Source organism: Salarias fasciatus, unplaced genomic scaffold (genome assembly GCF_902148845.1).
Source record: "Salarias fasciatus unplaced genomic scaffold, fSalaFa1.1, whole genome shotgun sequence".
Taxonomy (NCBI): Eukaryota; Metazoa; Chordata; class Actinopteri; order Blenniiformes; family Blenniidae; genus Salarias; species Salarias fasciatus.
In genome coordinates, this window is record NW_021941265.1 from 67,910 (window position 1) to 94,992 (window position 27,083).

At 50.1% G+C, this 27,083-nt stretch overlaps 1 protein-coding gene across 1 annotated transcript; it reads left to right on the forward strand.

Annotated features, from left to right (window-relative positions):
- On the forward strand, positions 1–25,860 carry LOC115384629 (disintegrin and metalloproteinase domain-containing protein 11-like). The gene is made up of 25 exons (XM_030086865.1): positions 1–46; positions 152–315; positions 6,099–6,175; positions 6,385–6,451; positions 9,668–9,750; positions 9,937–9,994; positions 10,503–10,566; positions 12,230–12,345; positions 12,721–12,795; positions 12,887–12,958; positions 13,426–13,592; positions 13,693–13,777; positions 13,858–13,948; positions 14,141–14,192; positions 14,339–14,438; positions 14,657–14,728; positions 21,850–21,942; positions 22,024–22,104; positions 22,177–22,227; positions 22,316–22,379; positions 22,468–22,573; positions 22,653–22,772; positions 22,833–23,001; positions 23,377–23,540; positions 25,686–25,860. The coding sequence occupies exons 1-25, from the start codon at positions 1–3 to the stop codon at positions 25,726–25,728; spliced, it is 2,280 nt and encodes a 759-aa protein (XP_029942725.1). The 3' UTR covers positions 25,729–25,860.
- The last annotated feature ends 1,223 nt before the right edge of the window (positions 25,861–27,083 follow it).

The window sequence follows — 27,083 nt, forward strand, 5'->3', positions numbered from 1 at the left end:
ATGCTGGCTGTGAGATGCCTGCTGTTCGCTGCAGTGTGTGGGACAGGTGAGAGACCTCTGGAGCGGGTGACCCCCGCTGATGCTGCACGCGCACCAGCTGTTGAGTGCATGTTTGGTTTTTTTTTCCCCTCACGCGCATTCCTCCCTCCAGTGTCCGCTGTCGGTCCGGGGCGATGGTGGAGCCGGGATGGGAAGCTGCCCCTCGCGGAGGAGGTCGTTCAGCCCCGGCGGCTCGTGCAGCAGATCCACACCGACGAGGAGCTTCTGCACGGCCGCCTGGACACCCGGGTCAGCGGCCACCCAGCCGCCGCGCAGGTGGGACCGACACTCTGTCCTTTTCTCTGCATGCTTTTTAAAAAGGCTGGTTTCCATCTGAAAAGAGATTTAGTGAGATTAAAATCCTCCAGGTTTGATGAAACAAGCCGCATTCTGTGACATTCAGTTTTATTTATGAAAGGCCAAATTGAAACTGTTATTTCAAGATGTCGTGCCAAAACGAAAGTTACGCATCAAACTACGGTTCTATGAATCCTGGATGACTGCCAGAGGCAGTGCATAAAGCACTGAATGATCATCTTTGCGCCCTCGCAGGTCGAGAATGTATACAAACAAAGTGACCTGTGACCTCCTGGTGGCCTACGCGCACCTATATAAGTCACGTGACACCGGAAGCCAGTCCCTTAGACTTTGTCGCGAGCACACGAGGATTCCGAGGGAACTGACGCTCTGGCGGTCATCCAGGATTCATAGAACCGTAGTTACATGCGTAACTTTCGCTCTATTTCATCCTGTCAGACCGCCAGAGGCGGTGCATAAAGCACTGGATGACACATACCAGCATACCGGCAGGAGTCTGCCGGCGCGGAAGCCGCCCAGCATGTCCACGATACTGTCTACTCTCGGGGCAGAGGGCCGAGCGAGCATGGTTACCGAATCCAACTCCACCCCTAGAAACACCGTGCGTTGCGCGGACATGAGACTGCTCTTGGCCAGGTTCACCCGCCGGCCCAGCCGTGCGGCATGAGCTAAGACAGCCTGAGTGTCTCGTACAGCCTGAGCCCGAGAGGGGGCGCACACCAGCCAATCGTCGATGTACGGGAGGATCGTCAACCTGGTCGCCTGCAGCGGAGCCAGCGCAGCAGCGACACAACGGGAAAACACCCTGGGTGACAGGGAGAGGCCAAATGGAAGGACGCGAAACTGGTAGTGGCAACCCCTGAACGCAAACCGCAGGAACCGCTGATGCTGTGCCGCAATTGGCACATGAAAGTATGCGTCCGTCAGGTCGATGGATGTGAACCAATCGCCTCGGGAAATCGCCTGCAGCATCTCTTGTATGCGCAGCATGCAAAAAGGAAGCCGTTTCAGAAAAACATTGAGACCCCTCAAATCCAAAACCGGACGCAGATTGCCGGTCTTCTTTGGCACCAGGAAATAACGAGAGTAAAAGCCCCCCGGATCCCGCCGGGGGTCGACGGGCACAATAGCGCCCTTGTCCAGTAAGGCCGCGATTTCGGCATCCAGCGCCCGTGCTCTCGTGGGGTCGTGGATGATCGTCCACGCAACCCCGACCGGGTATGGGTGGCCGACGGTGGAACTGGAGGCGGTAACCCCGGGACAGTGTGGCCAGTACCCAGGCGTCTGGAGTGTTGCGGGTCCAGTAGTCCAGCTGCCCACGGGTAAACAATCCCACCAACGGCCGCACGGCCTCACCTACGCGACCCCCGACCCAGGGAGGGTCTGGGGGGACGCTGGCCAGATGGCGCAGGCTCAGGAGACCGCGAGGGCTGCACCCTCTCGGACCTCCGCGGCTCCTGGGCAAATGTAGCACGCTGTCGGGGGGGTGCTCCCACAGTAGGCGACACCCTCGACCGTCTAGCAGATTCCTGCCGTGCCGTCGCGGCGCCACGGGCCGGCGCAGGGTGCCTATGGAGGCCCACAAGCCGGTGTCTCGTCTGAGTGGCCTGGGCAGTGCGTTCAAGCGCCTCAGTGGCAGCTGCACCAAAAAGTTCACCAGGGACAACTGGAACGCCCCTCAGGGTCCTCCGACACGCCTCCGACAGCGGGGACTGGGCCAGCCAAACCTGTTGGCGTGTAAGCGTAAGCGTGGAGAGAAGGCGACCCAGCTCACGCGACATCAATGCGAACGTCTGCAGCGACGCATCCAGCAGACCCAGTGTCTGGTCCCCGACCGCTGAGGACTCCAGCGCGGCCGAGAGACCCAACATGAAATGGGACAGGGAATTACCCATCCGCCCCATACGTGCACCCGTGTCATAGGCCCTACACAGGAGCTCGTCAGTCAGCCAACACTGTGAGTTAGGGCAGCGAGGGTCAGACCGAAGGGCCTCATCAGGAGACACAATCAAAGAAGCAATGGCCGGCTCCACAGGGGGCATGTGGCCCAGGCCATATTGAGGTGCACCCTGCATGGATGCCAGAGCCCTGCCATCAGACGTTAACCACGACAGCACCTTGGTATCAGTCCAATAGGCATGCAGCTGCTTGACATACTCCGAGGACGGAGGGACAGCACAAGCCGGCCGCGCCCTCTGGTGCCTGAAGAAAGCGCTATCTGACGCTTCCGGGACCTGCAGAACGTCCAGATGCAGGTGGGCGAGAGCAGCGCGGACCACCGAGGGGCCAAGGGCCTCGTCACACTCCTGGAGACCAACGGAGTTGAGAGACCCAGACTCCGAGGCCCTAGACTCCAGCTCCTCAGCGTCCGTTCGAAACAGAGAATCAGACGCCGCCACAGACACCGCGTCCTCCTCACACCAGGACACAGTGTCCCGCGCCGACTCAACACCTGCATCACCACCGCCCGACTGCGGCTGGATATTAAGGAGGAGAGCCTTCATCTGCGCCAACTCCGCAGACAGAACCTCCACCTTGTTAACCAGTGTCGGGTCGGACTCACCCTTTTTGCGTCTCTTCCGGGTAGCCCCAGCCGGGGTCCCCGTAGCCGGGCGCTTCGGCTGAGCAGCTGGCATGCAATCAGACAGTGCATCAGTCGTCGGCTCCAGAGCGGCAAGGCGTGAAATGCACACCGCTCGGGGCATAATAAAGCAGTTAGGGCAAGCCTGCTCCGTAAGTCCCTGGCGCAGATGCTCAATACCCAAACAGGAGGGGCAAAGGTCATGACCATGGTCCTGCTGGAGAGGCACTGGACAGGCTCTACAGGCTAGGGTGTCCATCCTGGCGTCACACCCGAAGCCGCAAACCAGTCGGGTCGGGCAGAAAACGCCACCCACAACCAGAGCCGACAGGCAGCGCGCCGAATCAGGTCGGGCAGAAGACGCCACTCATGACTCGGGACCCGCGGGGCACCGCCGTACACGCCACCCGCCCCCCCCCCCCGCAGACCGCCGAGCGGAGACACACCAGCCGCAGGGAAATCCACAACACAGAGCAGAAACGAAAACGGCTGCTCGTGGAGAAAATGAAAAAAGAAAAGGCAAGTAGCCACACACTGGCGTCCCAGACACGCGCGAACACACGCTGTACTGGAGCCACCAATTAACCCACGCAAGCCGAACACAGCTGCAGGAAAACACAATACTCACCACTCTGGGGAAGAAGAAACTAGATGAAAATTAAACCAGCCGTCGGTGCCCGCACCCGCGCGGAAACACGCCGGCCGGCCGAGCTGCTTGAGCAGCCTCTGAAGGGCAACAATGTTGCAACTCCGACCGAAGTCACGAGGCTCCCAACAACAAGCGGCAGAAAAACGCTGATATCCGAGCATACGCTCACCAGTCCTGATCTCGAACCACTGCGATGCAAGAAAAGAAAAAGGGACTGGCTTCCGGTGTCACGTGACTTATATAGGTGCGTGTAGGCCACCGGGAGGTCACAGGTGACTTTGTTTGTATACATTCTCGACCTGCGAGGGCGCAAAGATGATCATTCAGTGCTGCGGTCTGACAGGATGAAATAGAACTTGATTTCTGCCAGAAAGTGATTTCCGGTCTGCGGAATCAGCTTTCAGCAAGCAAAACAAGCTGATTTTGACATTGTAATTTCCCTTTACTCATTTTTTAAGTGGTATAAAGCCTTGGTTTTGCTCAAATGTTGTAAATCTGACTCTGCTGTGTTATATTAAATCATTTTGAGGCAAAATATCGATCCACATACAATACCGGAGGCATGAATCAGCTTTTGGCAAGCAAAATAAACTGATTTTGACATTGTAATGTCCCTTTTCTCAATTTTCAAACCGTACAACGCACTAGCCTCGTGAACCAGCCCCGCCCACTCCACATCCACGTTTGGATTTAGTAGCTGGGGTGGGTCTGGGGACAAGCCAATAGAAAGACAATGCAGCTCGGCCATAAGATGGCCGAGCCAATCAGCATTGCCGCTTTTTGTTTTCAATTTTTTTTGGCGAATTCCAGGGGCTAAACCGGAAGTGACGTCATCGACGAGCGTAGCGGAGATTACGGACTTTAACCATCGTCTGAAAGCTGCAATAAGTAAAGTTACAGCCAAAATACCAAGTATTATAACAATCAAGCAAGATCAAGAGTCTGCGCCTGGTGACTTTCTAACAGAAAAATACGTTTTTGCGTGTCTTTGGGTGTAGAGAAGGTAGAGCCAAAGCTAACTCTTAGAGAAGCTAACACATGTTGATGACGTATTTGTTGTGAAGCGCTGATTGGCTGAAGTGCGTTGTCAGTCAAAGGAGTAACCAACGCCCCCTGCACAGAGTTTGTATTGGCTTGTCCCCAGACCCTCCCCAGTTACTAAGTGCAAATATGGATGTGGAGTGGGCGGGCCTGGTTCACGAGGCTAAAAACGCACTGCTTGGGATGCAATAACTCTGTTGAGCAATCTAGCAATTTTGGTGCAAAAAAAAGAAAACGTGTCACCTCCGTGACACATCTTTATTAGCATAACAACAAGCCAGGTTAAAATCGCCAATTAGCTTACCGGTATTTAACAGCGATATAAGGCAACTGGACGTACAGGAGGCTATCAAACGCAAACACAAATAAACATTGTTGGATGATCAGAAACAAACCTGTTTGAGCCCGATTAAGACTGACGCAGAGCCACAGAAGCTGTGTTGTTCAGCTGTCCGCGGACCAGAAATCACTTTTTGGCACGACACATGACACTTTTATGGAGGAAAACCAAGCAATTCTTCAGAACTCGCTCTGAACGGGAAGAGCCGGACTCAGAGGAGACTTCCTGCTGTTCCAGCTGGGGTTTGGGGATAGAGGACAGAAAAGCATCAAGACAGGATGTTTATGTGACAGAAATGTGACAGGGACGCACAGTTCAAATCATGTTTTAATGAAAAATTAAAGTCTTTGAACAGAGGAAAATATAAGAGGGAAAATCCAACGACCTGAATCACAGCTGAAACATCGGGGTCTCATTGTTAAATACGGAGCACGCCCCTGAAGCTCTTAGTGGAGCTTCCTCGTCGCTGCTCACAAACAGCACTGTGGTGTTTTTTTATTGCGTGGCGAGGTTCAGATTGATACTAAGTGGTTTGCAGAGAGTGCAGGGTAATACCAATGAGACCGGGCCGGTAAGTACTGACGGGAGTCACCACAGCGCTCCGGCTCCTGATGAGCGCCGGCTCACCTTGGAGCAAGGTTAGGAGAAGGCGGCGAGGCGTTGAGTTTTATCTGGGAGGAGGAGGAGGAGGAGGGGGAGGAGGAGGAGGAGGAGGAGGAGGAGGAGGAGGCATCCATCAGGGTTCCATGTGGTTCAGTCACTGTTCAATCCAAAGCAGGGTGATCACCTGCATGGTTCAGTCATCTGAAAGTGAGATTCTGAATCCTAAACATGTCTGGTTGCACATCTCTGGTTGATTCATGCACGTCTCCTTCACAGACGCTGAAACAGGCGCGTGACCTTGGCTTTAAAGATTTACGGCTCGTCTTGCTGTAATTAAAGCGCTCCTGATGCTATCTGCTCTCTGGACACACATTCACTGCACAAATGTCCCGTTTGGACAAAGCTCCTCATTTAAACCCCGATAAAGAAGACCGGGCCTGTTTTCTCTCAGAAGTTGATGTGTGTTTTCTCTTTTTCTTTAAGCCCTGTTTTCCTCTCCTCCGTCTCTGTCCTGCTCTTCTCTCCAGCCCGTCCATCTGGCTCAGAGCAGCTTCTTGGTCCAGGCTTTTGGCGGATCCTTCATCCTTGACCTGGAGCTCAACCAGTAAGCCGACACACACTTCTATAGCATGCACCAATCTCACTTCATATATCTGTCCAGTTTGTTGCGATCCTCCAGGAAAGGCAAATCTCTAAACGCCCCCCACCCGTTCCTCTTATAGCACCTATTTTCATCTAAGGTCCTGCATTCATGAAGCTTTCATCAGCGCTAAAACCACTCAGAATGAATGAATCCTTTTTGTTTTTTTGCAGCAACCTGCTGTCTACAGACTATGTGGAGCGCCACTTCCTGGAGGACGGACGGCTGTCTCAGAATGTGGTAGGTTTATTCCCCTTTGAGCAACAGGATGAAGAGGAAGCTTCAGAAGTTGTTTTAATCTGTGTGAATGTTCGACCCTCCTGACCGCCGTCCGGAATACACTGTATTAAAAAAAAATTGGTTGAATTGATTATTCGTAGGGTGAAGCGTTTCACGAAATGTTTTGAGTTGACTCAATTACTATTTAAAAACATTGACTGATCGAAAAACTCTTCGTTGGCTATTAATTCAGCCAATTGAAACAAATCAGTTGACACCATGTCACATGCTCACATCATGTGCTCACTCAACTAGGACTTATTAGTCATTACAACTATAGAGTAATAATTGAGTAATGATTGCATGAATTAATATTTAAATGATATATACTATGATATATACTCAACATAAAATATAGCCTAATTAAATAAAAACTAATAAAAACAATTTTACTTTCAATTTTTATTTTTCTGTGTACAAAACAAAACATTTAAATTCAAATTCAAATAATTACACAACATTTGAAAAGAGTGCAAAACAGTGCAACACCAATAGCTGACAGTATAAGCAGTGAAGCCTGGGGTTCAAGGCTAATAAGGAGGTAGCAATGGCGCAGCTTCCGGGCCTCCTGGAGGCCCCACAATCTCCAGGATATCCATTGGCACACCGTCTGGCTATAGATGGAGCACATTAATAAAAAGGAAATTAAAAACAATATCCAAATGATATTGATGGACAGATGGATGTTCTCCTTGAAATGCTGATTTACCTGGCAGGTCTTGAAAAGCTCGGTTTTCTCCCCCAGGTAATACTGCAGCCCTTTGACAGCCACCACCCTCCGATGTTTAACAATCTCTGTGGTCTGGATACACAGGACAAGTCAAGTCACATGCATATTGTTCATACATGTACATTATATAGCATATTTCATACAAGACGTGCAAACTCAAAGTGCTTAAACATGAAAACAAAGTAAACAGTTCTAAATTAAAACAAAAACCAGCAATGTAATGCTGTCACTGTAAAATTTTTCCAATGTTCACTCTTTCAGACATACTGTGGGAATGGAGTAGGCAGGCAACTCATTTCACATCTAGAATCTAAAGGCTGATTCATTGTAACTGCATACATGCACCTACTGTATGTACAGTATACTGAAAATAGCAGAAAATAGCTTCTACTGAAAATAGCAGACTGACAAGCTCACAATGTGACACTGGGCACGTTTACATGAACCAAGTACAAGCGGATTATACGTGGAGCGGATTGTAAAATGTGTCATGTAAACGACCGAGTGGATCCGCTTCACTCGGAGCAGATTGTATTTTGGAGCCGATTGTACGAGGTGGTCTACGCCGATCGACAATCCGCTCCGTGTCCCTTATAAACGTGCCTGACAGCGGAGCGGATTGAACTGGGGGGGTGTTTGTTCTGCGCATGCGTTCCCTCATATGTAGTGACTTGTGACGTGCCAGTAAACGGGAAGCAGCACAGTCAAAAAACCAGCAGAAGAGTGGTTGAAAAACACCTTTTTAATAAAAAACCCTGACAGAACAAACACTGGAGAGGTGAGATGGAACCAAATCGCTCAACAGTGAGTTGTATAAAGACCTCCATGGCAGAACACCAGCGATCGCCGGCTGGTGTTATGGATTAACTGGTTCCCGTGTTAACGAGTGACGGCGGAGGTCTGTGTAAACACATGCTGATTACAGCAGTTGTTAAAGTAAGACTCACAAAAGACTTTAAACATATACACTCACTGTAAATGTTGATAACCGACGTTCGCCAGAACGACTAGATGTTTCAGATGTTTTCAGATGTTTCACTATTTTTTTCGCTGTTTGGCCCGTGGCTGTTCTGACTCTGATTCAGAACATTCCTCCTCTTCACTCCAGTCAAGATCACTGATGTCCGACATGTCTCCGCCATCTGATTCCCCCTCACTGACCTCCTGTATCATTGCTAAAGCTTCTTCCACCTTATATCTCTTATTTATGCCTGTTTTTATTATCTTTCTTTTGAGATTTGGTTGATATTTTTGGCCGTCTGTCTGATTGTCTGCTGTCAGAGCTAGCTCTCTGTTCAGATGCGCGCATGAACCAAAACAAATCAACAGCAGAAAAAAAAAAAAAAAAAAAAAAAAGCCCCGTGAATTGCGTCTTTTATTATCAGCGGTCTGTGAGACTGCTGTTGGCCTTTGGAGGTATAAATGCTTTGTAATTTTATGTGTGTCATTGTTAGGACCTTATTTGCTTCAGAAAAACATGCAAGACACATATTTAGGAAAAGTCAAAGAATTAGAGGACAGGGGAATTATTTTTAACAGATTTATTTGAATTCTAAAAACCCAAACGGTCTGTCAGACCGTCTTGGATGTTCTAGTGTTAAAGAAGATAATAAAAACAATTATGTGTTTCATTTGTGTATCTTTCATGACACTGACAAGCTGAAACCCTGCCTCTGAGGTTTTCTCAGACAAATTATCATCAGATCCTCCTCCCCAGCCTGCTCACACCTTCTGCACTAAACTCTCACTGGGCCCAGCTGATTCTGTCGACCCCTCCCCCTGGTGCGCCGCCACGCCCATCTCGGCGCAAGTGCAGCGGACCTGTCAGAAACCCTCTTCTGCGCCTGTCGAAAATAGGAATGCGCTGCCTCCGCCGCTGATCAACGGCCAAGTTGCGCCGTCAAATTAGAACCTCGTATTTTCAAAATAGCAGCTATTTTATTCAAATTTGAGAAACTGCTAAAATCAGGTAGAAAAACAGCTGAAAACGGAAAATATTTACCATCTGGAACTGAAATTGAAACTTCACATCAGTTTTACCTGAAGCTTCTGCCTCATTTCAAAAGTTAACACATGACTGTTCCTGATGTAACATTAGCAGCAGTTGCTTTTATAAGAATGAATTAATAATGAATTGAACGTTGTTGCTCTTGATGTGAAAGCTTTCTAGAGTCGAGCAGGGAGAATTTTTTTACATTTGAATCCTTGATTCTCTTCGGTTTGATGTAATTCTGACCAGAACAGTCCATCTTCTTCAAACGGGTGTAGGTTTCCCCCCAGACGCTCAGCTGACTGTAAACCTCAGCCAGGTGGAAAACGCCTGACCTCCGCCCGCCTCAGGGTCAGGAGATCAGGACGCCGGGAGACGGCATCGGTTTCATTTTCTGAAATTTGACGTGAAGGTGTCACCGGATGATGGACGGATCGGTGTATCTCTGCGTCCTCAGGGAGGGGAGCACTGCTACTACCACGGCCGGCTGAGGGGGCTGCTGGGCTCCTGGGCGGCTCTGTCCACCTGCCGCGGCCTGCAGTGAGTCCAAACGCTAACACCCAGAAACACTCCTTATGTAGAAATCAAAGAAGGATGGACCGTCCAGTGTGTATCAGTCACTCAAACTAGAATGAATCAACTCTATCGTCTCACAGCTATAAAATCTAATAAGTTAAGCTCCTTCATGTGTAAAACGTCCAGTTGTTGTTGTTGTTTTTTTTCCAGTGGGATGTTTTCTGATGGGAACTTCTCGTACGGGATTGAGCCCGTCGGCAGTGGAGAGGTGAGTCTGCCGCCAAGGCGTGTTTATGAGTTGTTTTGGTCGTGTCTGTTTCCCTGGCATAAAACCAAACGATAGTGAGCAGCCGTCTCTTTAAAGGCAGGTTAAATTCTTCACGAAGCCGCCGCCTCACTTTCCCTTTCTCTCCTTCTGTCTGCCTCCGCTCTGGACGGCTTACCGTCAGGCCGGACGGCGTCCCTCTATCCCCGCCTTTCTCTGTTGATACTGAGAAACATCTCCAGAGAGGCTTCCTTCCGCCGACCGCCTCCTGAGTGCAGGACGAGGAGAAGCTCCGTCAAGATCTGGCTCATGTTTTGTTTTTGTTTTACTTTTTCAAACGGTGCACAGTTCTTTATGACAGCGTTCCATCAGTAACCTAACGGTTCCCTTTGAAATGAGCAGCAGTGCAGCTGTGGATCAATAGAAAATGTAATAAATACTGCATAAAGCTTTGTACTTTAGCAACTCTCTCTCTCTCTCTCTGTCTTTTTTCATTTCGAATATCCTTCAGGTGCAGAATGACCACGTTGTGTATCGGATGTCCAACATTGATCTCCTTCCTCCTCCCTGTCCAGGTGAGGCGAAGAAACTCTGTTTAATACGATTAGATTTATAATGAATAGGGCTGTATAATGATTAAAATTTTTAATCAGATTAATCACAGCTTACAAATTAATTAATCATGATTAATCACAAATAATCGCAATGTCTAACTATGTCTGAAATATACCCTTTTTTCCTGTATTGCATTAACAAAAAAACGACAGGACATGATTATATATATTTAACACGTGATGTGTTTTATATTTAAGGCTCCAAATAAAATAAATATTCAAAAAACTAAAACATGCACACCATAATGTGTGTGTGTGTGCAGTGCTCCCTCTGCAGTCCCTCTAAAGTTGGCTTTTGGCAGGAGTTACATTTTTAGGTCTGTAACAAATGTAGTACCACAAGAAAAGTAAAACTAAGAGATACCACACTTTTTTCTTACACAATTAAACAGGGCATTCTTAGCCAGTGTTCCTTTTTGTGTGGAAAACAGAAAACTGCTTCAACATTTTTTTTATCAAACAAGCAGAATCCATGGGGCCAGCCGGCTTATCTCCCTCCAGATTGCTTTCTTCTTCTGTTTTGATAAATGAATTGACGCCAGGCCTCCTTTGCCTCCTGTCTGCTGCCCGTCCATGCTTCACATGTCCGCGTGAGTGTGTGCTGCGCATTGGTCCGCGTGACGTAAAAATCGTCATAAATTCCTGTCCGCTAGGGTCCGCGAGGACCGATCCGTGGACGTCTGCGCAGCAGACAAAACATGACGGTAAAAGTGAAAGCAGACGGAGCTCCAGCCTGATGGTTCCACTTAAAGACATGAAAAGAGTGAAAAACTCGTGGAAAGAGAGAGCAGACTCTGGAGGGGGGAGAAGGTTTGCAGACAGAAGCGAAACTAACTAATCGCTCCGCCGCCGCATCCGCGATTCAGAAACAGAAAAAAAAGGCTAAATAAACTTTAATACTTAATGATAATGTACTGACAGTGTATGTGCTTAATTTTATCTAAATAATCCGTAATAAAGGAACAGATAAACAGTCTGCGGTGCCGAAAAAGCTTCTCGATCAGCCGAGGCTGAGGTGAGGCTTCTTCTTCTTCGGTTGCTGGCAGCTTGCAGGCAGCTTGCATTCCACGCGGGTGCACTACCGCCACCCGCTGGTAGAGGTGAGGCTTGTCATGATGCGCATGCGTTAAACCGCGTTAAAAATTTTAACGAGATCGATTACATAAATTAACGCAATTAACGTGTTATTTTTGACAGCCCTAATAATGAATAAACAAAATCCCCTCCATTTCACCTCATAAATTATGAGCAATATGCAAAAGTCAACAACGATAGCGGAAATCATGTTGATTTTTAGGATCTGTGAGCGTCAGTCGTCTTCGTCCTTGACTGTAATCTTTAAATGCTGGGATGGCGGCAGCAGGGACACTGTCCTCCTGCTGCTGTGTCCCCGTCCTCCCCGTCCTCCTCGCCCTTGCTGAGCGTCTCCTCTCCCTCCTCCTGTTGCCTCGCTCCTCTCCTTCCTGTTACTCAGTTACTCTCTCGCCCGAACTCTCACATGCTCCTCCTCTCTCCTCCGCCGGCTGCGCGATATTGATCCCTCCTGCAGATCGGCGGACTGAAATACACAGCTGCATCCATTTCTCTGTGTGTGTGTGTGTGTGTGTGTGTGTGTGTGTTTCAGGATGCTCCACGAACACCTCGGTGCCCAAGGCGGAGACAGGTGGTCACGGCGACGGAGACGGCCCGTCTGAAGGAGGGTTGCGGGCTTTCAGAGGCCTGAGACGCTCCAAAAGACAAGTCAGTTTGACGCCGATACGTATCGGATAAAGTCAGAGTTTAAATTCATTCAGAAGCTTAAATCCTTTCGTCACGATCGTCGTGATCCAAGTTGTGTTGCCCTTTCAAGGACGAAGACTACAATTTCACCAGCATCAGTGTGTGTGTGTGTGTGTGTGTGTGTGTGTGTGTGTGTGTGTGTGTGTGTGTGTGTGTGTGTGTGTGTGTGCATGCTGTGTGAGTAATAGTTCCTCCAGCTGGGTCTGCTTCGTATTGTGTGCATCATGTGTACAAGTGTGTGTTTGTGCTGTTTGAAGGTTAACGTGACAGCTCTGTGTGTGTGTGTGTGTGTGTGTGTGTGTGTGTGTGTGTGTGTGTGTGTGTGTGTTCCTCCAGGTGCGGCGAGGCCAGCGCACCGTCCAGATCGAGACCAAGTACATCGAGCTGATGGTTGTCAACGACTACGAGCTGGTGTGTGTGAAGCGGACGCCTAAAAGCCGTTTTCCGTCTGTAAACCTGCAGAACGTTCGAGGCAGTGACACTTTATTTTTCTCTTTCTCAGTTTGTCCAGCTGCGCAGGTCGACCACTCAGACCAAGAGTTTTGTCAAATTGGTGGTGAACATAGCGGATTTGGTGAGAATTTTTATTTTATTTCAATATCCAGCATTAGCGATGGGATGAAAACATGTGATTTGATATTTGTGGGATGGTTTTGGATTATTTAGTGGCTATATCTCCTCCGTGATCATGCGCTGGGTGAAGAGTTCTGTGACATTCTGTGGCTTTTCAGCCGTAAACCTCACTGCAAAGCCAGTTTTATTCTCCATATAATTGCCTCCGGAGAGCGTCTGAGAGAACCGGCCGATTGGATCTGAACCAGTGAAGTTGGAATGAATTCCTCCTCGCCGCGTCGGCACAGGAAACCCTTCGCTGACTGAGGACAAAAGCCGTTGCTGTGGCAACCGGCTGCTGCTTCCCGTTCCTCTGTGCAGCTGTATCCATCACCTGCAGCGCTTCAACAACCGCCACTCGTCTCTCTGATCACCAAAACAGGCCCGAATCAATAAGAACTCACAGGTTTTTCTGTTTGATGCGTCCAGATTTACAAGGAGCAGCTCAACACGCGCATCGTCCTGGTGGCCATGGAAACCTGGTCGTCCGAGAACAAGGTGTCCATCGGTGACGACGCGCTGCTCACCCTGCGCAACTTCATGAAGTACAGGAAGGAGAGCGTCAGGGAGCGCTGTGACGCCGTGCACCTCTTCTCGTGGGTCCAGGTGTCCGGATGCGTTGATCCATCCGCCCGGTCGGTGTCACAGCATCTCCCCCTCTCTCCTCTGCTTTCTCCCTCCCGGTCCTGGACGCAGAGGACGGACGTTCATGAGCAGCCGCAGCGAGGCGGCCTACATCGGGGGCATCTGCTCGCTGACCCGAGGAGGAGGAATCAATGAAGTGAGGGCTCGGAGTCAGATCCACGTCTCACTTCAGTTCAGGCTAAAAATCCTGCTTTTCTTCTGTCTTTCTGTCAACAGTTTGGCAGCGTGGGGCCCATGGCCATCACCCTGAGCCAGAGTCTGGGTCAGAACATCGGAATGCTGAGGAACAAGCAGCGAACGGCAGCAGGTGAAGCTGAAACGCGCCGTAGATCTGAATGAGAGCGAATACAAATGAGCGGCTGAGAAAAGAAGCCATTAAAAAATGTGAAGCTTATCTGCTGTGAATAATTGCTCTGAGTTTCTGGTTAATAGAGGGACGTGGAGTCGCTTCCTGCGCTCAGCAGACTGACTCGTCTGAACCCTCTGCTGTGTTTGTCAGGAGACTGCAGGTGTCCGGACCCGTGGTCCGACTGCATCATGGAGGACACGGGGTATAAACACTTACTGTACTGCCGTACGCGCACAGCTAGTTAGAACATGACGCGATTGATTATTGCTCCAAGCTCAGCTGAATTCATGTAAATGACATAAACAGACGTTGAGTTTGTATTTGTTTTCTTCCGTCTGAATCCCTCAGCTACTACCTGCCCAGGAAGTTCTCTCGCTGCAGTATAGACGAGTACCTGCGTTTCCTCCAGCAGGGAGGAGGCAGCTGCCTCTTCAACAAGCCCACGAAGGTAAGAGATGCTTGATTAGGATCACAGAGGATCTGCAGGCTGAGTTTGATCACATGTACTGAAAATGTGGAAAGAGTGTTTGCAGAAATGTTCTTGATTTTTTTTTTTTAAATCTAATTTTACGTCACAGATCATTAGCAATAAAAGGTAATATTCTTTATTCATGTTTGGCTCGTTAAAATCCTTCAATATGTGTTTTCTTTGTTATCTTCCTGAAGCTGTTGGACGCCTCTGAGTGCGGTAACGGATACGTGGAGCCGGGAGAGGAATGTGACTGCGGGTCGCTGGTGGTGAGCACATCCACTCGAGCTAATATCTTACATTTAGCCTCACATCTGCACGTACAGTACATGGCACCAACCACTTTGAAAGACTTGCTGCCACTGCAGCAGACTGCTTCAAGTCTGATTTCAAATTTTATTGCAGTTTTGCACTTTTTTCTTGCTTATTGTAGTGGAGGCTCAATACTGTGACTGGGTTCCTTATCTGCAATCGCAGAGCGCGCGTCGGTCAGAACGCATTTGAGTTCCCCCAAGACTTAATCCAAGGATGACACTGAGATGATATGTCCCTTTATGCAGCTTTAATGGTTCTCAACAGACAGGGTACATTTCTATTCTGTGAGTGTGTATGTGTGTGGTTCTACGAATAAACAGAAAACAATAATCATTAATGACCCACCACACTTATCCATCATTCCAAACACTATACATGTATAGACAACTCCACACAGATAAACAAAGCCCAACACAGCATGAAAACATTAATAAGATCAACCTGAATGTGTTGTTAGCTTCTATGATCTTCTATCATCACTCATTAGCATTGCTAATCATGCATAGCGTTAGCTTTAGCATCCTCGCCACAAACAGGAGAGATACAACAATAACATGCACTGAACAGGGCGACTTACTTCTCTCTGGACGCACACTAACTCTCAGAAAAACCATATATTGTCCAAAAAAGGCATAGCTTGACCTTGTCCTGAACGTCGGACTTCTCAGTGTCCTTTTTTTCTCCTTCATGGAGCAGTGCTCACCAGTCCTTAACTGTGAGCAGGCGTACACTGCCCCTTAGTGGCTGGATGTATGAACAACGCCTCCAGTCTTCAGAACAGCCGCCCCCAAATTTGCCTCCGCAAATTTGCAACTATCCAGACTGACACTGTCCATCCTCTTCTGGAGCTGCTGGGAGTCTGACGAGATGACTCACAGGCCGAACATAAGTTCTGCCCTGGACTTGAACTTCTGCAGTGCGTATCAGCCCCAGGAAAGACCTTGCTTATCTTCCCAACAGGCCACGACGCCTTGGGGAGTTGTGGGTCAATGATCATCACCACAGTGTCCACCTGAAGAGGAGAAGTGTCTGCCTGCCACTTGGACCTCATTTGAAGCGTAGGCAGGTAATGGCGCAGAAAACTCGCCCAGAAACAGTCAGAGAGCACCTGAGAGGATCTCCACTGGCGCCGGCTGAGCAGTTCTGTGTCATGATAGACTGTCTGTGGCAACGACGGATCCAGCCGCCCCATCAGCAGCAGCTGGGGGGTGACTGGGTCTGGGTCCGTGACATCCGATGATACATAGCCGAGAGGCTTGGAATTGAGGATGCCCTCGATCTCAATCAGAACGGTGGTTAGCACTTCCCCGCTGACAACTTGGGAGCCCAAGGTAGCTGTCAGGGCAGCCTTTATGGACCTGATCTCCCGCTCCCAGGAGCCTCCAAAGTGGGGGGTGCTAGGAGGGTTAAAACAGAACTTTATCTGCTTCTCAGCTAGCTGGGTTTGGAGAGAGGGATGAAGGGCCTGAAAAGTTCCCTGTAACTCTCTGTCCCCACCTCTGAAATTGGTGCCCTGGTCTGAGAGCAACTCTGCTGGCTTTCGCTTTCCCCGACATGCTATGAACCTTCTCAAGGCCATCAGGAACGAGTCCGCACTGAGGCTGGACAGCACCTCGATGTGGATTGCTCTCGTCGTGAGGCATTTAAAGAGCAAGCCCCATCGTTTCTCATTCTGTCAGCCAACTTTGACCTGCATCGGACCAAAACAGTCAATCCCCGTAGAGTAGAAAGCTGGTTGCCGCAGCCTGAGCCTCGCAGGGGGCAGGTCCGCCATCTTGGGGTTGATAGGTTGAGCCCTCCATCTCTGACACTCAGGGCATGAGCGCTGCACCTTTCTTATGGCCTCACGGCCACGAAGAATCCAGAATTTCCTCCGTAACTCTGCAAAGAGTCGCTCTACACCGGGGTGTTTCAAATCCTGATCGACCTGTTGAATGAGCAGCTTGGTCACAGTGTGCCTCGGATCGAGGACCACCGGATGGATCACCTCATCCTCTAGATCCTGACAACGCCGCAGTCAACCTCCTACTCGAATCAGCTGGGATGACACATCATATTCTGGAGCCAGTGTAATCAGACAACTGGAGGACGGGACTTGTTTCTCTGCTGCCAGAAACTCAATTTCCTCTGGGAAACTGTCTCTCTGAGCGGACTGCAGGATACAGAGTTCTGCCTCCTTGAAATCCTCAGCTGTTGGAGTCCCTTGAGCATTACCAGCCGCCCCATGAAGGTGCTCCGCTGTTGCCTTCACCAGGTCATTGAAGGTGCTGAACTGCTGAGCGTCAGGTAAGGCAGGGTTAGTGCTGGTTACCATGCTAACCAGACACGTTGTGGGTCTACGCAGCTCTTCAGTCTCATCTTCGGTTGTTGTGACTGGGTGCACCGGCCACTGGTCAGGTGGTAACTGCAAGAAAGGGGGACCATGGGTCCAATGGTTCTCACCAGAAAGTTCCTGCAGTGTTTTCCCACGCGTAAGGACATCCGCTGGATTCTCCGACGTCTCCACATGACGCCAAGCTTGGATACCCGTCAGCTCCTGGATCTCTGCAATGCGAGTTCCCACAAACACTTTAAACCAACAAGAGTCTGACTGTATCCATGCAAGAACGGTGGTGGAATCTGTCCACATAACCACTCTGGATATCTTTAATGTCAGCTCTCGAGCTAGCACGTCTGCCAGCTGGGCTCCAGTGAGCGTGGCACACAGCTCCAAACATGGCACGGAGAGCTGGCGCTTTGGGGCAACTCTAGACCGAGCTGTCAAGAAAGCCACCTCTGCATGCCCGTCCACATCTTCGGTGCGTAGGTATGCCACACTGCCATAAGCACGCTGAGATGCGTCGCAGAAGATGTGAATCTCTCGCTGATTGGCTGCGTGGTCCATGCCCGGAGTGACGTAGCAGCGAGGCAATCTGATGTTGTCAAGGTGGGGTAACTCATTCTCCCAGTCTTGCCACGCTGTGAGCAGCTCCCCTGGCAGCAGAGGATCATCCCACTCTCGTTTCTTGTTCCACAACTGCTGCACAAGCACTTTGGCCCTCGTAGTGTAGGGCGTGAGGAACCCAATGGGGTCGTATTGACTCGCCAATACCCTGTAAATGTTCCTCATGGTGGTGGGAGCATGCTCTATCAGCCGTGACTTGTATGCAATGTGTCCGAGTGACACAGCCAACACAGCCCCAAAGCGGGTTCTTGTGGGTCCATATCTGTGTGGTTCAACAACTGTTCGCTGCTCTCTGACCTGATATCCTTGGGGAGATGGCTGATGACCTCTGGTGCACTGCTGGCCCATTGTCGCAGCTCGAATCCTCCCTCCAGCAACAACACTCTCAGCTTCTCTGCAGTGTCTTTGGCCACATCTGGTGATGGAAAGCTCTGCAACCAGTTATCCATATAGAAGTGATCCTCGATGGACCGGCGCACTACATCTCCTGGGAAGGTGTGGTCATGTACATGCCTCTGGAGAGCGTATATGGCGCAGCACGGAGAGCAGGTGGTCCCGAATGGCAAGACCTGCCATTCGTATACGCCAGGCTGAGAATCTCTCTCCAGGTCTCGCCAGAGAAAGGGCAGCAGCGGGCGATCTTCGGGCAGCAACCTCACCTGGTGAAACATCCCTTTAATGTCGCTGCTGACAGCAACAGAATGTTCCCTGAAACGCAGCAGGACACCCAAGAGAGAAGCACCCAGGTTTGGACCGGACATCAGCAGCTCATTGAGGTTTTTATCCCTGTACATGTAGGAACAGTTGAAAACAATACGGTTCTTGCCGTTGTGTGTCACCAGGACACACACTCCAAGTGCCACCTTAACTGGCCCTTGCAGTGTCCAGCCAAGCCTGGTCTTCACCGCTGCTGGGCCCCCCGGCGGGCCTAGACGAACAGGTTCGGTGGGGGTCACCAAATGTGGACAATCGGAGCCTATCAGGACAAGTGGGTGGACGTCTGTGAACGACTTCAGGGGGAGCGACTTGAGATGTTTGTATCTGCACTGCAGCCCGTCAATCAGGTAGGAATGCTCGGCCAGCCCAAGCCCACCTGCGGTGAAAGCTCTCTCAATCGTGAATGTCTTTGTTGGCTGATCAAATGGAGATATCTTGAAGGTCACTGACGAGCCATGTACGGTTCTCACATCCTCCCGAACCGTCCGCAGGGTCAAGCTTTCTGGAGTCTCCTGAAGGTGCAGCCTCTGAACAGCTTCCTGGAGGAGGATCGTTCTCTCTGAGCCATTGTTGAGGATGGCGTATGTCTCAAGAGTGTGGTTGTCGTTGCGCAGCAGCACCTTGCTGACCTTCAACAGGACCTGATTGCACCCAGCACGTCGGTCTAGGTACAAAACATCGGTTGTGGGTTCCAACTCCACACCCGTCTGACTCCCTGCACTGTGCTCATTCCTGCCAGGCCGGAGGTTCACCTCATGCAGGGCCTCGAGGTGCTTCCCTTTACACAACTTGCATGGGACCCTCAGCTTACACTGGGCTGCCTGATGGTGCCGTCCACAGTGCCAGCACCGATTCTTGGATTTAATCCAGGTCATCTTCAGCTCCTTAGTTAACTGTTTGAAGTTCAAGCACTGATCCAGAAAAAGCTGAGTATTACTGCGGTAGGGGCAGTATGCCTTCGGTTTGTCAACAGTCCCATAAGGTTCTGAAACCTCAGCTTGACCTGATTGAGAGGTCGCATTTTGGGAAGAGCCATGCTCTTAGGAGATCTCTTATCCCTCTCAAACTCCTTCTTCAGTCCAGTTCTCCCTCTCTGGACATCCTCTATCTTGTCAAACCGATCACCGTCTTCTTGGATCTCCAGCTCATAATCGAGCCAATCTGCAAAGTCCATCAATGACGGGATCCCAGCCTTCCATGAGTGAAGGTGGCGACGGAAGGTGGCGCGGAGATCCTGAGGGAGCTTCTCATGAGTCGGGCCACATGAGATCCACACTTCAACTCAATACGTCCATCTTCCCCTAGTTGCTCCAGCATCCCGACAAGAGCTCGGACCCTCAGAGCAAATCTCCTTAAGGCGGTGGTGTCACCAGCTCGAACAGTGGGCTCCTCCATGAGTTCTGCAATCCGCTGTAGTGACAGCTGGTGAGGTTGACCATAGTGTTTGGTCAAGGAAGCCATTGTGTCAGAGTAGGGGAATAAGGAGTTGCTGTAAGAGTCAGCGATTAGGAGAGCCTCCTCAAACTTGAGGTGGTCACAGAGCACCTGGTATTTGAACATCTCCATTGTGTCAGAGGGAAGGATGTTGTCGAGTGCAAGTTTTAGTCTGGAAAACTCTCCAAGTTCTCCCCGTGTAAACTTGGGGATGGATGGTGTTGGACCTTTGTACGTCCGTTCAGTGCTATTCAGTGGCGCTACTGATGTTAGCTGTGGTTGGGATTGAGGAGGTGTGACAGATGGCAACACACTGTCATATTGTGAGCCTGACCACCCAGATGGGGCTGGTGACAGTCGTGCTTCCAGCTGCTGCAGGCGCTCTCTCAGATCCTCCACAATATCAGCAGGTCGTCCCAGTCGTCTAGGCTGGACCCTTGGCGACTCATCGTCATCAGGTAAGGCCACTGGTGGGGGAGGCAGGGGCCAGTCATCATCTGTTGCATGCCTGTCTTGAGGTGCAGGCAAAGGGTATGCCTCTCTCGGCGGAGGCGGCGGTGGATGCAATGGCATGCTGTCCCAATCGACTGGTGGTGGATGGCGTGTCACAGGTGGTGGATGCAGGATGGGTGGTTGTGGTGGTGGGAGCCTGGTGCTCTCCTCCCTCGCTGGGTGGCGAGCCTCTGGCCAATGATCCAGCTGTGCCGGCTGTAGACTGGGGGGAGGCGCACCACCCCTGTCCATCTGGCGTCCCATATCTCTCACCATCACATGCAACCTCCTGTTCTCCTCCTGAATCTGCTGTAACACCTCTATCACCTGAGGGCCCTGATGTGGTTGTGGTGTACTCATATACGCTGGTGCTGCAGCTCCAATGCGACTGGGGGAGGTCCCAATTAACTCAGTAGGGTAACGAGTATGTGGTAATCGGCGCTGGGTGAGGGGTGTCATCTCGACGTATCCCTCTCTGGTCCTGTTCCAGTCCATCTCCTCAGTAGCAGCAGTGGGGCGAGCTGAGTAGCCTACAGCATTGGGCAGGGCATATCCGTCCTAGTCCTCCATCCATATCGGTGGACGCGTCTCTCGACGTGGACGTGCATCTTCACTTGGGGGAACATGAGCCATTATCACTCTGTAATTACCAATCCGGCTCGAAGGACCATATGTAGTGGAGGCTCAATACTGTGACTGGGTTCCTTATCTGCAATCGCAGAGCGCGCGTCGGTCAGAACGCATTTGAGTTCCCCCAAGACTTAATCCAAGGATGACACTAAGATGATATGTCCTTTTATCCAGCTTTAATGGTCCTCAACAGACAGGGTACATTTCTATTCTGTGAGTGTGTATGTGTGTGGTTCTACGAATAAACAGAAAACAATAATCATTAATGACCCACCACACTTATCCATCATTCCAAACACTATACATGTATAGACAACTCCACACAGATAAACAAAGCCCAACACAGCATGAAAACATTAATAAGATCAACCTGAATGTGTTGTTAGCTTCTATGATCTTCTATCATCACTCATTAGCATTGCTAATCATGCATAGTGTTAGCTTTAGCATCCTCTCCACAAACAGGAGAGATACAACAATAACATGCACTGAACAGGGCGACTTACTTCTCTCTGGATGCACACTAACTCTCAGAAAAACCATATATTGTCCAAAAAAGGCATAGCTTGACCTTGTCCTGAACGTCAGACTTCTCAGTGTCCTTTTTTTCTCCTTCACAGAGCAGTGCTCACCAGTCCTTAACTGTGAGCAGACGTACACTGCCCCTTAGTGGCTGGATGTATGAACAACGCCTCCAGTCTTCAGAACACTTATATTCTCAATGTTCTAAATTTTTTTCTCTTTTGGGTGAAATATTTTGTTTTCACATTCTCCGGTGTGAGTTATGCGGTGGCATGAGGAGCAGATTTGAAGTCGGATTTGTGTTCGGATGCACAGTGAACCCTCTCTGGCCTGCAGGAGTGCGCTCAGAGCGGAGCCAACTGCTGCAAGAAGTGCACGTTGACCCACAATGCCACATGCAGCAACGAGCTGTGCTGCAGGGACTGCAAGGTGAGAATGCGCCGGTACGAGCCGTGCGCGACGTTAGAGTCTCTGTGCCAGAATCAGCAGGTATCTCTCTGCTCGCCGCAGTACGAGCTGAGAGGCGTGACGTGCCGGGACGCCGTGAATGACTGCGACATCGCCGAGACGTGCACAGGAGACTCCAGCCAGGTGAGTTCAGACCTGACACACACGAGCTTCCGATGAACCGGCTCCCGAATCTGGAACTCCTTTCTCTCGCAGTGTCCTCATAACGTCCACAAGCTGGACGGCTACATATGTGAAGCCGGACAGGTAACGTCAACGCCTCCCTGAGTAGAATCATTAAAACTCACGGCCTCCTGTTCCTCATCATCGTCATCGTGATGTTTTTCCCCGTCAGGGTCGTTGCTACGGGGGACGCTGTAAGACCAGAGATGGACAGTGCAGGACTCTGTGGGGCTACAGTAGGTTTGGGTGGAGTGACGATGCAGAAATGCGCCCTATCGATCATCTCGCGTAAATCGTCACTGTTTTTCTGGCGTCTCCTCTCAGATTCGGCCGACAGGTTTTGCTACGAGAAACTGAACTCTGAAGGCACAGAGAAGGGGAACTGCGGCGCCGACCCCCGCGGTCAGGGATGGCTGCCGTGCAACAAACCGTGAGTATCTGACCCCAGAGTCAGCCTGGGTGAGCTCCGACTGAGTGAAACGTTTCACTCAGTGGTTTTCCTCCCTCAGAGACGTGCTGTGCGGCCTGCTGCTGTGCACCAACCTGACGGCACGGCCGAGGTTCGGGGAGCTGCAGGGGAAGCTGACCAACCTCACCATCTACCATCAGAACCGCTACCTGGACTGCAGGTGAGCCAGCGGCCTACTGGCTCTACGAGGCGCAGAGCCCTGATTCTGTGCCGCCTGCAGAGGCGGCCACGCCGTGCTGGACGACGGCTTGGACCTGGGCTACGTGGAGGACGGGACGCCGTGCGGGCCCAACATGATGTGCCTGGAGCGCCGCTGCCTGCCCGTCGTCACCTCCAACCTGAGCACCTGCCCGGGCTCCTCCTCCTCACGCATCTGCTCCCACCACGGGGTGAGCCCAGCCCGCAGAAAGCTGCATTTATCTCACACGGAACAACAAATACACACACAACCCATCCATATATCCACAACTTTAACCAAAACATTGACTGAAACCTGAGTCGAAGAAAACTATAATATACATCTGGTTTGTCAAGTTAATGATGAAAATTGCACGTTTTGCTCCACAGAGTGATATATTTGTCCTAATTATCCGTTTGTTGGCCTGGTGAGAACCCCCTCCTCCTCTTCCTGTGACCTTTGCCCTCTACAAATGCAACCTGTGTCCAATGACTGCCACCATGTGTCCAAATAATGCAACAGCAAAAAATATTTCAATAATTGCCTTCTTGTGTTTCTTGTGTTTTTTTCTCACCATGCTGTGCAGACCTGCAGTAATGAGGTGAAGTGTATCTGCGATCCGGACTTCACCGGGAAGGACTGCAGTGTGTTTGACCCCATCCCCAGCGGTACCAATATCATTATAGGGTCAGTTGCCGGTGCAATTCTGCTGGCGGCGATCATCCTGGGGGGAACTGGCTGGGGATTTAAGTAAGCTCCCTGGCATGCCTCGGTGTGTGTGTGTGCGCTCTGTCGGCTGCCTGGCGCTCACTGCTGAAACGCTGCTCTGCTTGCTGCCTGGTCCGCGCTCGCCACCACACACCAAACGGGCGCCGCGCGCGACGCTCGTGGACGCGCAGCAGATGGCTTGCCATCTGCGGGGTTTGCCGATGGGATGAGCATGAACGGTGGGAGTGCAAACACGAACGACTACTTAGTGGCTCGCAGGAGTTAAATTTGGATGTTTTAATTGAGAGGATTGTGATATTACTACTAAAGATAATGCTGTTGCTGTTTTTCTTTTGTTTTTTGGGCCAGATGATCCCCTGTCTGATGTTTTTCACGTCTAAAAGCTTGAATGATGTGACACATTTTTGGCTTTGGCAAAATTACCCACAGGCTTAAAGGACTGTGGTTCATCTTTTCAAGTTTTTCCTCTGAAAGGGCAACTCTGGTTTTTTGACATCTGGACCTTATGTCTAGGTGTGTGCATGCTCATAGACTCACTCAGACAAACATCGTGCAGCTCGGAGTCCTTCAGAAGTTATTTAGATCCAACCGATGTAGCCGCACTTAGCGGGGACCACGGCAATGGAGCTTTAACGCGGGACATAATCTCTTCATAATCGCTTATTTCGGCTGTATTTTTTCCTCCATCGGCGCTGGATTGCTTTTCGGTCGGAAGGGGGGCCTCCGGCGGGGCCCCGCGGCCTGGCTCAGAGTGCGCATCCGCCGGGCAGCGGAGATCTGGATTCTCCTGCTGAGGAGAGAGCTCTGCCGCAGCGCATCCCGTGGCCGGCCTCCGCCAGGGAGCGGAGATACTCATCTTCCCGGTGAGGAAAGACCTCCGGCCGTGGCGCGGCGGGTCATCGCGCGTCCCGCAGCCGGGCCATCACGCGTATCCGCCGGGCAGCGGAGATCTGGATTCTCCCGCTGAGGAGAGAGTTCCGGCGGCGGCGCGCATCCGTCGGGGAGCGGAGATCTGGATTCTCCTGCTGAGGAGAGAGCTCCGGCCGCGGCGCGGCGGGTCGTCATGCGTCTCGCGGCCAGCCCGGAGCGCGCATCTGCCGGGGAGCAGAGATACGCATCCTCCCGGCGAGGAGAGACATCCAGCGGCCACGCACGAGCCGTGCGTCTTCGCCGGTGTCCGGAGCCTCCGTGGAGCAGCTGACGGCCGTTTTCCAACTCCGCCCCTGGAAGTCAGATGCCGGGGCACGGTGACAGCCGAGGCCGACTCAAAGTGCCTCTCTGCTGGGGAGAGGAGCTCCGCAACGTTCCCATCCGAGCTAATTGTGGCTAAGTTAGCGAAAAATGTCAGCTCTTCAGCTGACCCACCTGAAGATGGTAGACGAGCTGACTTTATGATAACACTGGCGATGGATGAAGAAATACAGCCGAAATGAACGATTTTGCAGAGATTATGTCCCGCGTTAAAGCTCCATTGCCGTGGCCCCCGCTAAGTGCGGCTACATCGGTTGGATCTAAATAACTTCTGGAGGACTCCGAGCTGCACGATGTTTGTCCGAGTGAGTATATGAGCATGCACACACCTAGAAATAAGGTCCAGGTGTCAAAAAACCGGAGTTGCCCTTTAATATCGATAGAAATGGATTGGCAGGGTGCTGCAGCAGCCTGTCACACTCCTCATGTCCAACAGACGTGGTCTTCTCTTCATGTCTTTTCCATTTGAAGTTATTTTGGATGGAAAATGCTGATTTTACACAGCGATCCATTGAAATTTGTAGTTTTAGAGAAGCAGCCGACCCTGCATGAGCCCCGTTGCACTTCAGACTTCATTTATAGCTGTGATCAACATGGACTAATTCTGCTTTATGACCGGAAGAATCTGTAAAATTGCATGAAGGCGTGAGGATATCCAGAAGCTCTTGTGTTTTCACTCCTCACCGAGCGGTTTAGTCCAGGTCTTCTCCCTCTTCGCTCGCTTCACCGTACAGCATGTCTGCAGTATGCAAAAGAACGGAGATGCTTGGTTGATCTCTTTGCTTCCGAGGCGTTTGGACCGCTGCATATATTCCCTCACGATGCTTTTGACACAAATAAATTGAAAGAAGAAGAAAAAAAAATCTCACCATGTGTTTTCTACTTCGTCTCGTTCCCGCCCTGCTGCCGATCCAGAAACATCCGAAAAGGAAGGTACGATCCGGCCTTTCAATCCTGAGCACGACGCCTGCTGTCTGCCTGGACGCCCTGTCATCAGAATGCCATGTGTTTTATAAGAATCTTAACATTCATCTGAAGGCCCCGTTTACACCACAACCAAGTGAAAACACACATCATGTTTGACTTTTAGCTCCAGAAAAACACTTGAAGTCGTTGTCGTGTAAACGGGCCCTCAGGCTTTCGTTTTAGTTGTAACTTTTTTTTTTTCCCTGAATTTGCATGTGACAATATTTCATCGAACAATTCCACTTATTTTAGCATTTCTAAATTAACGTTATTCAGTAATAATTTGAATAAGACCAATCTGCATCATATTTGCTACCACTAACAAACAATTGGAGGAAACCTAAAAAAAGCACAATATACATTGTATTTTGGTTAGTTTTTATTTCTGCTGCATGGTTTTTAATAAGTAATCGCTGTGCTGAATTTGTATTGCTCATTTCATAAATGTTTCAGTAATAAAAGGTGAAATTTTTCCTCTAGCTTTTGGTTTTTGGTTCATTTGCTATGATTTCTATCGTCTGGCTGCACAAAAACAACCATGATTGATTATTTTCTCTTGAAAGTGTTCAGAATAAACAGAATGTGCTGCATTCAGCATGCTGTTGAGATAGTCACATCAGCTAAAAATGCTTGTCCAGCTTTGTCATTTTCATCTTAAATTTTCAAATGCAAGTGAAAGTTAAGGCATTTGATTGTCTTCTTTAACTGTTCTAGATTTTCACAGCTGTGTTTCAACTTCTTGCTTCCTCCTCTCTGTTTCTTCCATCTTTTCAGATCTTTGGGAGTCTGAGTCCCGTCTCTCTGCTGCCCTGTCTTCCTCACACTGTGCCCAGTCCGGTCTGAGGAGACGGAAACAAAGACGTCTTCCAGTCTGGAGCCCTCAGACCCTTTTCTGTTTCCTGCTCTCTGCTCTTCGCCACACGTCTGCATCCAGACAGTAAACGGTGGAGCAGACGGTCTGAGAGGTTAGAGTGAGTTCCACCTGCTGTTGGCTTCACATGTTTTTTTATACTCATCCACAGTTTTCTGTCCTCCTGTTTCAAGCTGTCTCTTCTCTCAGACGGTTGTTTTTTTTTTTTTTTTTTGGTTTTCTTGACCTTTCCATTCCACAGAAACAGCCATATTTCTCCTCCCATGCTGCCTTTCTTTCTCAGACAGCAGTTGAATCAATGCTCCTGCATCAGGGTTCTGCAAGCGTTATGACCAAAAGAGACATTTTTTTGTGACTTTACACCAAATGAAGTGTAACTGGAGCCGCAAAACACGTTAAATTCCTCTTTTTCAGCATTTTTCAGTTAAAAATTTTGACATTTTCGCTGTTTTTACCATTTTGGTTAATTTTTTTCC